General features: G+C 45.9%; 3 protein-coding genes across 3 annotated transcripts in view; 1 reads left to right on the top strand and 2 right to left on the bottom strand.

Moving 5' to 3' along the window:
- Positions 1 to 5,613: 5,613 nt before the first annotated feature.
- Positions 5,614 to 7,641, bottom strand: Pmar_PMAR018403 (hypothetical protein; the record flags this gene model as incomplete). Its single annotated transcript, XM_002771285.1, has 1 exon — positions 5,614 to 7,641. One exon carries the CDS (start codon positions 7,639 to 7,641, stop codon positions 5,614 to 5,616), a length of 2,028 nt encoding a protein of 675 aa, XP_002771331.1.
- Positions 7,642 to 8,701: 1,060 nt separating this feature from the next.
- On the bottom strand, positions 8,702 to 9,863 carry Pmar_PMAR018404 (hypothetical protein; the record flags this gene model as incomplete). The annotated part of the gene is made up of 1 exon (XM_002771286.1): positions 8,702 to 9,863. A coding segment is annotated over one exon (1,162 nt), but the record flags the coding sequence as incomplete, so codon positions are not given.
- Positions 9,864 to 12,211: 2,348 nt separating this feature from the next.
- Pmar_PMAR018405 (hypothetical protein) overlaps positions 12,212 to 12,314 on the top strand; it is a gene marked incomplete at both ends in the record, with an annotated part of 240 nt that continues 137 nt past the window's right edge. Inside the window, one exon of the mRNA XM_002771287.1 lies at positions 12,212 to 12,314. This exon is cut by the window's right edge and continues 4 nt beyond it. Coding sequence (XP_002771333.1) covers positions 12,212 to 12,314 — 103 coding nt within the window.

Raw genomic sequence — 12,314 nt, forward strand, 5'->3', positions numbered from 1 at the left:
TCAGTGCAACATTTTGTATATGGAGTATAACAAAATTATAGTATTAGAGTTTCACCACCCTAGTGATATGAAAAACATATTTCACATTCTACTTCCTCAGTGAATAACGCGTAAAACACGTGGTATGTATTTCACGTGATATGGGGTGATTCGCCAAGTGTTTTCAATTCACTTCATATCGCGTTTTTCACATACAGTGGGGTGGCGTAAAACTCGGTGAAGAACGCGATATTCGCGGTGATATGCAGTAGTCGTGAAATGTGTTTTTCATATCACTAGGGGGTGAAACTCCAATATTACGCCACCTAAGCTTTTATCAATCGGAATTTTAAGACAAAATTTCTCTCCATCAATTTCAACCCCAAAACTCAACAACGGCGATTCCCAGGGTGAAACAATTTTTCCGAAAATTTTGCTAAAGCTCGACGTTACAGCGGAAAAAAAGGGAAAAATTTCACATTTTTTACATGCTACTCAGACTTTTCCCTTTTTTTATTTCCGAATACTTCCACACAGTAGCTGCATATAGGTGTACCAGTGAAAATGACCTGAGCCAAGCAGTGTTGTAATATATATGTAATCGCTTTCCTCAGCTGACCCTAGGAGTTTCCTCACTAACTATGGGAGTTCATATACGACTAGGGTAGAAATGTACAGAAATTTCCCGAAATTTACTAACTTTTCTGGCATTTTATATTTCCTTATTGGTATTGTTTACAACTACTCAGTTTTCCAGTGTGGTAATATATGTAATCGCTTTCCTCAGCTGGACCTAGGAGTTTCCTCACTAAGGAGTTCATATACGAACTAGGGTAGAAATGTACAGAAATTTCCCAAACATTTACTAACTTTTCTGGCATTTTATATTTCCTTATTAGTATTGTTTACTACTACTCAGTTTTCCAGTGTGGTAATATATGTAATCGCTTTCCTCAGCTGGACCTAGGAGTTTCCTCACTAAGGAGTTCATATACGAACTAGGGTAGAAATGTACAGAAATTTCCCAAACATTTACTAACTTTTCTGGCATTTTATATTTCCTTATTAGTATTGTTTACTACTACTCAGTTTTCCAGTGTGGTAATATATGTAATCGCTTTCCTCAGCTGGACCTAGGAGTTTCCTCACTAAGGAGTTCATATACGAACTAGGGTAGAAATGTACAGAAATTTCCCAAACATTTACTAACTTTTCTGGCATTTTATATTTCCTTATTAGTATTGTTTACAACTACTCAGTTTTCCAGTGTGGTAATATATGTAATCGCTTTCTTCTGCTGACCCTAGGAGTTTCCTCACGAAGGAGTTCATATACGAACTAGGGTAGAAATGTACAGAAACCAACAAGAATTTTGCAAAATTTCCTCACCAACATATGTGGTCGGCCATTTGCAGATTTTCCCACACTCCCCCAAAAAAGTGCGAGGTCATGCAAAATTGTAACAATGGAGTTTCACGACCCGTTTTACGTGATGTGGTGTAAAACTCGGTGAAAAACGCGACATTATTCGCGGTGATATGCAGTGGTCGTGAAATGTATTTTTCACTGGTGTTTTTCACCCTAGTGATATTTTCACCGAGTTTTACGCCACTTAACGTTAAACGGGTCGTAAAACTCCATTGTTGTCGTGACTAGTGCATGAATAACATCTGAAATCATTCCAGCATTCGTTGGCCTTATCCTCAATCGACGCGTGTTTACGCACAGCCGCTTCAACCGACGCCCCCTACATATTGAGTTCAACGAGAGTGATCTTAGTAAATAGTTGGTGAATGGTTGGTATTCACCAACTATTCACCACTTAGTAAATGGTTGATTATATACATTAGATTACAACACTTCTTACCACGATAGACATAATAGCAACTGCGATATGCAGGCCTATTGTCGCGATACACGTTGGAGAAACTCCACCACAGAGAACGGAGTTAGGCATACCAGGAAGCTTTACGGCTTCATACGAAACGTATCTTGCAATAGCGACGATACGCAAAGAGTTGTGAAATATGTCCTTGCTAGTGTTTTTCATATCATTCGTTTTACGTGAAGTGGCGTAATAATACTCTGTGAAAAACCCGATATTCGCGGTGATATTCGCAGTAGTCGTGATATCACTAGGGTGGTGAAACTCCATTGTAAAAATAAAAATTTGAGATAAATTATCCCAAAATTTCATGCAATGCATAGATGAGTTCATTGAAATCTGACTAACAGTTGCTTTGTAAATTTCCGATCGGAGAAAACGCCCTCGCTGGGATTCGAACCCGGGACCTACTCTTCACCAACCACCCACATAAGCGTCCACATTGCTCCCAACACCGGCTGGAAAAAGAGGCTCATTACACTAGCGATATGAACATAGCCTAAGATCTTCATCAACTGTGGAACAGTAGCAATTCCACACAACTTCATAGCACTCTAAAAAATAATTTCGTGGCGAGTGACAAAATTTTTGTACCTTCATAAAATCGGTCTTGGCAAAATGGGCATATAACGCGGGGAGATACAGCTGAAGATCCCTGGGAGCTACTTTGTACGCACACGCAAGGTTCAAGATTCCTACACCTGATGACAGTGGATTTTCACCTTAAAGATATGTGGAATATATTTCACGACTACTGCATATCACCGCGAATATCGCGTTTTTCACAGAGTATTACGTAAAACGGGTTGTGAAACTCCAGAGCTGGAGGAATATATATTTGATTTCCTCAGCTGAGCTCAGGAATTTTCTCACTTACATGTGAATTCGGGTAGAAGTGTACAAAAACCAAAAACAATTTACCAAAAACTTTATACGAATTCAGATAGGACTGTACAGAAACCAATAAGAATTCACCAGAAAATTTCCTCACATTTTTTTCTATATTGTCATCGAAGATCCACGTCGCACGCGAAGATTCAAAGCAGGTACGATTATTACCAACAAAAATCAACAGTAGTCCAAAATAGCATCCAGCCGTGAACAGCTGCAGTACGTACTTGATCATTATCAAGGAAATCCTATAAAAAATTTTTGTATTATATTCCAACTATGGGGGCAGGTGGAGACACAATGGAGTTTCACCACCCTAGTGATGATATGAAAAATGCTTGAAAAAATTATAGTGAGACTATACTGCGAAAATCGTGGAGTATTATGCTACACCACGTAACGCGGATGGGACTCCAATGAACGCATATTTTTCTGTTTATAAAAAATAGACACTAAGTGGTATTTCAAGTAAAATATCTTTTACAAGAAAAATTGGGCGAATTTGGGTATGAATGTACAAAAAATAGTAAGAATTTACCAAAATTTCCAAGGAATTTCCACACGAATTCGGGTAAAAGTGTCCAGAAAATAGTAATTTTTTCGAAAATTTACCAATATCTTCCATGGGTCAACAACCATCTACTTTGATACCTATGATATTTCATACCATAATATTTGTATATTTTATAGTAAGAATATATAATATATTTTAATACATCTATCGAGTAGGAAATATGAAAATGAAGTTTCACCCGATTGACGTGAAGTGGCGTAATACTTCGTGTTGTTATATTTCCGCGAAAACCGATGATACGATTGTTTTCCGCAAAGTGAATCGTGAAATATGTTTTCCATTAGTGTTTTTCATATCACTTGGGTGGAAATCCGTTGATACTAGTTGAATACCCGCGTTGCGAATACATTGCGTTGTAGACGTGAGCATCAGACTATACAAATTCGCTTTACGAATACGGCAGGTAATGGACTCTATTCAATGGAGTTTTCGAAGAGGAATCGTGAAACGCATATGGGGCTGAAAGTACAACTGAAAAGCACATCACACATTAGCTGAGCAGACTCGTGTCTCCTTCGGTGCGACATGTCTTCATAAGTAATTTCTGACGCCATTATTCCGTACTATTAGATACATAACATATCTTTGTAAACAGATATACTGTACATCGGTTTCGTTCAATACTCAAATTACAAAAATAAGTGATGTATGTCATAGGGCTACTTTTTTAGACAACTCAACATCTTCTAAGTAGTGGAAACTTGAGCAGTGTGCAGTGAATCGTACAAGATAGTTTCCGGTGGCAGAGACCACCCGCGCTCGGCCTAGACCCTCGCGGGGCCCTTCCCGCTCGGGTGAAAATTTGTGAGGTATCCCGCACAGAGTACAAGGAAACTCACAATCGACTTTGAAATGCTGGGGGCTCACTCTTCGACCAACAAGATGAGATAGCATCACCCGAAGCAGCTTCGGCGAAGCTAAAGGAGGATCTTGCCTTCGAAAAGGAATGAACATATCTTCGGCCACGGTGATGCTATTAATGGTATCATCATCATCTTCACGTGATCCTACGATACAAGGAAACTCACAATCGACTTTGAAATGCTGGGGGGCTCACTCTTCGACCAACAAGATGAGATAGCATCACCCGAAGCTAAAGGAGGATCTTGCCTTCGAAGAAGAATGAACGTATCTTCGGCCACGGCGATGCTATTAATGGTATCATCATCATCTTCACGTGACCCTACGATACAAGGAAACTCACAATCGACTTTGAAATGCTGAGGGCTCACCCTTCGACCAACAAGATGAGATAGCATCACCCGAAGCTAAAGGAGGATCTTGACTTCGAAAGGGATTGAACACATCTTCGGCCACGGTGATGTTATTGATGGTAGAATCGATGTCCATGACGAGATAAAGAAAGTAAGTGTCAGAAAGCTGAATAGGAATACAGCTGAGCGATCTTGCAATGATCAGTTAGACTATCGACGAAACTCTCTGATGCCACAGGTGACTAAGGCATCCACTCGCTTAAGGCTAGTGCACCCGTCCCACGCACAGTTTGCGCACAGTTTGCGCACAGCCGCAGCTTAACGAACACATTAATGGTTTATTCGCACTGAGCTGATAATATCCGGTCAGAGTGGATATATCCATATACGGTTAATACAGATGAGGGACTCTCTACTCGGAAAGAGTCAATTCAGTAATTATTCTGATTCCTATCGAAGATCCTGTCTTGTGCGATTCATGTGAATAGCAAGATTCATTGTGCGCGGCTGTTCGGGCCGAACGTATGTAGCTTTCGGGCCCAACGTATGTAGCCCAAAAAAAGGCAACTTTTTGAGGATATCGCGGGCCTCTTTTGTATTCTGACTACGTTAGACATCTCTCCTGGCGTGGCCGTGCATGGCCAAGCAAGTTATCACTCGCACATCAAGTTCGACGGTCAGCGCGTGCAATACTCCACAATTTCATGCAATTTGCACGAAAAAATGATGTCGTGAATGATATTCATATACACTCAGAAGGAAGTTGTTGAAAACAGCAGTTGGTACAGTACGCGCCATCTAGAAACGCGCGAACTGGGCGGGCACTTTTTTCTTTCATTTTGACGAATATCGACCTGATTCTTTCACCATTGAGTTCCCCATGCTTGATTACCCATAAATCCAAGTCGCGCATTTGAAACTCGACAAAAAAATATTTTGGTCATTTTTACCCTCAGTGCCGAGAAGTCTATGCCAGTCTTGGACAATCTCTACTCCTTGATGACCTTTTCTCAAAACCCAATATCGAAATGGAGAGCAATTCATTAGAAACACGCACAAAACTTGGAAAATTAGACTACACGTCTCCGGTTAAACTTGCCGACGTTGGACTGCCCTGTAGGAGCAGGCAACATTGGCGCTGGCCCTCGATGCTTTCGACGCTCCTTTCTTAGTCGCTTTATCTCCTCCAAGCTCATTCCCTCCATGTAAGACTTGAGATACTCCCTGGATGACCTGAAGTGCTTGCGAATAAGCAGCAACGTCAGGTCAGCAGGCTCCTGGCAGCGCTCTACTCTTTGGACGAACCCTGCTGATGACTTGGAGGAGTTCCCTATCCTAATGGCCTTAGCGATAGAGCGGTAAGCTGCCTCTATTGGTGCCAACTCTGGGTGGAATTTCACACCATATATGACTCGATCACCGCGGGCCTCAGCTTCTTCCTGGAGCAGAGTTTTCTGGGAAGCGAAATCATCACAATTAGAGAGTAGGATGACCAGCTCGTCCTGCTTCTTGCCCACTACTGCCGCTTCCCCGAACCTCTCCAGTACCACCTGCCGGAGTCCTTTGGGTAAGCCAGCGTATCGAGGATGGTTCACCGGAAAGACCATTTCCTGGACAACGCGTCGGCCATCGCGTTCATACCAACCTGCGCGCATTCGAGGCTGCTTCCCTCCAGGCTTGACGTTCATAGCCTTGGCGTTGAGACCATCCTCCGGATACTTGCAGTGTATTGGGCTCCGATCGGTCAAGAAGACACACCCAAGCTTCCCCTCAGAGAGAGTCTTGACGGCCTCACTGCATTCTGCGAAATCCACAAGGCACCGTTCATTGTTGTAGTAGCCATCGACCGACACGTCCAAGACAGACCCGGTGCGTTCACCAGGCACGACAGGGTCGTCGTTGCTGTAACGGATGAACCCAAAGATCTCGGACAGAAAGTCTGAGGTCATCACGGTCCGGCCAAGTGACTTCTGTCGTAGCTTGGTGAATGTCCCATCCGACCAATAGCGGCGCTGTGTATCCCCGCTATGATGAATCTTCTCATCTTGCGAGATCAGTATGTGAGTAGCAGCGCCATTCTCTGCCTCCTCTAGAGTACAGTCGTCCACTGTCTGTAGATAGGGCCGAACCTCCTGCAATTCCTTGTAGAGGCGCTCCCTATCAGCCACGACATCATCCCTTTCGTGCCCATCCACATACAATGTGTTCTTCACTGAGTGTACCGAGAACCCTAGAGCATGCATCCACCGGAGAACTGTACGATTGGAATACTTGTCTTCATCTTGGAGGTCCAAATCCGAGTTGACCCACTCAGCCAGAGCATCAGCCGTCAGATTGGGACTGCCGTCCTTGCCAATAGAGTTTGCCTTGACGTAATGCCGGAACCTTTCCCGGAAGCCCTGATATTCAACGTCATAGAGGGGACTCCTAACCTTCGAGTGCTTCCCGCGACAATCCTGCTCCAAGTAATGATCAGTCTCGAAGTCATGACACCATCTGTGAACGGAAGAAGGCTTGAGGTCGAGCAAGCCAGCAACGAATTCTTCAATTTCCTCGCGTGACTGCCATCCCCAGTAACCGTAGAACTGTGTCAGAGACATGTAGACAGCCAGTCTCTTCTTGAGGTGAAGGGACATGTCGTCTAAAGGGCTCGTTGCTTGTAGGGCCTCCCACAGGCTAGATACCCCATCATCGCGCTCCTGCCTCTTCTTCTGCCGAAGCTCCCTGACATTCTTACTCTGCGGCCTCGAGCCTTTCCGTGGCAAATTCACCGACCTCTGACGTTTCACAGATGGCTTGGGCTTGTCCTCACGGTCAGCAGCACGCTTCTGAGCTCTTGTTAGGGGCTGGTTTCTTGTGTTGTAGCCGTGAACGTGTTGTCCTTTCGGCTCCGTCTTCTTGCCAGATACCCCAGAGGCTTGAGCTCGAGTCTTCAACCTCAGAGATTTTCTTTTTCTCAATTTAGTCGAACCGATAGCACGTTTGTGGTGGATAGTCAGGTCGTCCTCTGCATTAGAAGCTGCTCGGCCAGCAGAGGTGGTGGAACTCTGGCTAGGCCCGATCTCTTCGAGACTTGGCAGCTGCTCTAGGATGGCCATTCGATGAAATTGAATTCAGGTGTCAAATTGAATTGTGACCGTAGCTAGGTGTGGAGGGCTGGAGTGATTCAATAAGCGTCCCCAGGACGCTAGGAGCGCACCGAATGAGAATGCGCTAGGGTCACTGAGGGTAAAAATGACCAAAATATTTTTTTGTCGAGTTTCAAATGCGCGACTTGGATTTATGGGTAATCAAGCATGGGGAACTCAATGGTGAAAGAATTAGGTCGATATTCGTCAAAATGAAAGAAAAAAGTGCCCGCCCAGTTCGCGCGTTTCTAGATGGCGCGTACTGTACGTAGTGGGTGTTGACTTATTTTGAATAAATCGTGGAATGTTGTTGTTGTTCAACAACAAGTGTAAACAGATGTAGCAACAACAGGTCCACGATGGAAGAACACCTTCGATACTCCTACTAGCTGAACAGCAGCTTTTACGTAGTCAACAAACCCGAACTGCTGATGCAACAGCTGGTGTGGGGAGGAAGGGGCAGCATAGAGGGAGCGTATCCACTACCGACTACTACCATGGTAGGGTGGGGACCCCACCGTGGGGTGAGTGCAGTATTGGAAGGCATGTTTGGTTTCCTCAACTCGGCTCAGAGGTTCCCTCACGAATCGTGTAAATTCTGGCGGAAATATGTAGTGATCAACAAAATTTCCCAAATTTCACTTGCATATTGTCAGCAATACCCCATGTTGTTTACCTTAACATTGGTATTGTTTGTCTAGGTTGTTTGGAGGGAAGGGAGGGGTTGTGGAAGAATTGGGAGAAATTGAAGTAGGATGGTTCATGGCATCATTGATGTGGGAGAATATGCATATGTGGAATTATATCGCATGAACATTGTTGCGAGAATGTGATGTGATTTGTTTTTGTGATGATAGGTTGTTCACGAGGAATGAAAGAACCAAACACTACCTTTAATCGAGTTCAGCCAGCTGAAAAGGTCCGGAACCTTGCTCACATCGGCTGCGAGAGCTCTCCCGGCGGTCAAGCGGCTGGACGCGCTATCTGCAGATGTAGTCTTCTTCATGGCTATTGCCGCGTTGTCTACCACCGCACGATACTCTCTTGCACTCGGCATATTCATAGTCTTGCCTGAATCGTGGATCCTCGTGCAGCAGTCTACTCTCGAAGTATTGCTGAGCGCTGATTCGACAGTCGCGTGCATGTGTCAACCCCCATCGGCCCATGGGAAGAAGGTGTGGGAACGAGAGAGTTTCGGAGTCATTATCTCTCAACAATGACAGTGGCTGTTCATTTTCCGCGGGGGCCATGCACGCAACAGTGACCCTCGCAGTACCCCGGGCGAGTTGACGGATGACACTTTCCGGTGGGTTCTCATCAGGTATCATAACGGTAGGGACTGGGGCCACATTGTTAACAGAAACTTCATCCTCTGAGTCCGAATCGCATTGGCTGGAATCCATTTCACCCTCAATGGGCATCGAACTATCCGAGTCGTTCAGAGGGGAACCCTGAACGGTCCTGGCCCAGTTTTCGGCATTGCTCGTATCGGCTTCTCTATATAGGGGGTTGTTATCCTTTAACCACTGCAAAGCCTCGAGAACTCGCTGAGGACGGACACGTTCGAACATGAAGCTGGTTCGAAGCTTCAGCCTCTTCTTCAATTTTAGATATATTATTCCAGCATCGTCTAGTGACCTAGGAAGGCTCTGCACGGCCTCCTGTACTGACCTGTGATCCACAGGCACATTAACAACATTTCCATAAACTTTCGGCTGAACTCGTTCCCCCGTCTTCTCTCTGGCAACCACATTCAACTGCATAAAGGCGTATCTCTGGCAAAGGAGCCTCCGTTCGAGATTGTTGAGACGAGCCAAGCAATCTGGAATTGGATCCACTCCGAGAGAGTTGGCTTGATTCAGTGGGGGGCGAGTATTTTTCTTGATGTAGCCGTTGCAAGTTGTACAAACGAACCCTGTTGGGGGCTGGAAGTCGGCGGAAGGCACGGCTTGTTGGATGAGCAGAAAGCGAGCCGGAGTGACAGCAGATACACCATTCCGGAACAGACGTCGGCGACAAGATGTACAGGCGTATATGGGATATCGAAGGATATCGAAGCGCTTCAGAAATCCAAATGCTCGTTTGACGATACTACGCACCGAAGCGTCGTGGCGATTGAACAGGTCTTCCTCGGCCCTGAGTTTCCGACGCGCATACCGCTTATGCGGAGTTATGAGCCGCAGTGCACGGTTCTGAGCGAATGCGTACCCAAGATCAGCCATTAAACATCTTCCGCCTGGCACCCGCAGGGCCCTATTGCAGATAGTCTCCTTGTAGATATAGAGATCGTGACGAGCGCCGATCCGTGGTAAGCTTATATGAACGATTCGAGACGAATCATTCGTCCACGAATATCTACCACAGCTTGTACCTTGATACAGTGGGACTTGTACGTCGAGTTGTAAAAGTAGCTCTGGTCACGGGCTCGGCGTCGTATTCTAATAGGAAATACGTCGATGTGGCCACTGACATTCCTGAACGGACCATCCGAACCAATGCGCTCCAATCCAGCAAGGCTCTGCGGGATGAATGGGTTGTGTAGAAGATGATCATGAAGACGAACTTCCAAATCCGAAACGATCTGTGCAAACGAGCCTCCATTCTCAAGCGCATCTCGTGATAGTCCGAGTTCTGCTTGTAACCACGGAGCAGCTCAATGAGGTGTGCCCTCTTGAACGTTGCATTCAATTGCATGTCGTGCTGTTACAGCACTGCTGTAGCCTACTCAACAGCTCACTAACGAAGGCTTCGGTGTAGCCATGGATGTAGCGGAACATCTGTCAGTGGGTTACATATGGATCGCAAATATACCGTCCCATCCATCAACGCAACTTGAATGATTAAAAACTCAATCATTCGCTTGGATACTAATTGCACGGGCTTTCCTGGCACCTGTAGCCTTCGCCTTGAGTAAATGCTATTATTCTATATCGAGCTCATACATTCAAAGAGATAACACTAGTACGAACACGAAAACGCTCAAATAATAAAACACAACACTCGGTAATTAACAATGAGTAAGTAAGTGAATGAATAATGGATAAATAAATGAATGAATGAATAAATACTTAACCGACTACTCTTAACTCGCGAGACTTGGCTGAGTCGACTGACTTAGAGCTCGCCATTGTCTTCTCAGTCTTCTGAAAAACTGCCTAAGACTTTCCGAGTCACGATCCGGAGAAAAGTGCAACTCAGGGTCCCTCAGATACAGCCTCCAGCGTTGCCCATATCTTCTGTATCCCTCACAAAATGATACATATTCTTGATTGGTCCACCTCGAGTAACGAGGGCGGCGATGGACCGGACCTTCGAACAAAGTGGCTAGGGTTGCGAGGTTAGCTTGGAAAGGACGGTCGGGTTCCTGTAATAGGCTTAAATTATTTGGGGCCGAAGGTCTTGGATATTCTTCGGTGGTGACTTGTTCCATTTCTCCTTCTTCTCTAGTCGACTGCTCAGTGACGACCTCTAAACGGGTCACGGAATCTTCGTCTTCGTCTGTTGGGGTGGTCGAGACAAAGGCTAAGCCTTTGTATACGAACACAACGTGGAATACGTGGAAGCCTTTAAGGCTTCCACGATGGTCATTTGGGGAGCTTGATATACCTGCTGCAGGTAACCTGCATGCACCCCGAGACCGGGCACCCGAACAACTCAACGCCAACTACTAATCGCATTACGACTCGTACAAAAACAATACTACGTGCCTTCCAGAGGCGCTTCTATAGACAGACAAGTTATTTAATCTCATATTCGCCATTTTTTCACCTTCTTGCCCTCTTGTTTGCCGGTTGTGCATTCCCCTCGTCACCTTCCCCCATGTCGAACAGCCTTCGTCGTAAAGGCATGGGTAGCTCTTGTGCGGGGGGGTCCCGTAACCGTCTGGTAAGGGTATAATTAGAGGCGCTGGCAGGGGCCCTTCCGGAACTGGCAGTGGTGCTTGCTGAGCTGGCAACGGCGGCACTTGGACAGGGGGTTCTCGCAAAGGACCGTCTGGTAAGGGTATAATTAGAGGCAATGGTGGGGGCCTTCGGGGGGCCGGTGCCGGGGGTGGCCCTTGGGGCCTTGGTGCCACCAAGTTGGTGGCATGGCCGCCTGACTATATCGCGCAGGAGTATGCTTCGCTCCGCTTGCCAATGCCGTAATTTCCTGTCACGACTTGAGTCAGCGCGTCATGTGCGAGATTCCTAACGTGAGTGTTAAATATCCCACTCCCGGTCGCGTGGGCCTGGTAGGGCGGCTCGGTACGAGCCGACCCTAGAAGTATCGGTAAGAGAAAGACACTCAGAGACACAGCGTCTGAGTGACACTCAGTGAGTGTGCCGACAACAGTGCGTGTCTGCACCTTCTTCGGTACCCTCTCCCGGGATTATAATCCCTCTCTTTTCTCAGCTATTCAACGCCGTCCGCCGGCAGGCACGGGGGGATCCGCTCGCCTCACGGTTTCATTACCGCAGTATGAATAACTAGCGAAGCGACGCAACCATCCGCATCGGTATTTAATTTAGGTTAGCAAGTTTACCTTTATTGATGACTTTCCATGGTGAACTGTAGTCAGATTATGGGAAGGTGTAACACGATGAGCGATCGGATAGAGTTGTGTGTTGTTCTCATCAATGACTCGCCTTCCCCTCTTAATCTTC

This window comes from Perkinsus marinus (genome assembly GCF_000006405.1).
Source record: "Perkinsus marinus ATCC 50983 genomic scaffold scf_1104296963162, whole genome shotgun sequence".
NCBI classification, from domain to species: domain Eukaryota; phylum Perkinsozoa; order Perkinsida; family Perkinsidae; genus Perkinsus; species Perkinsus marinus.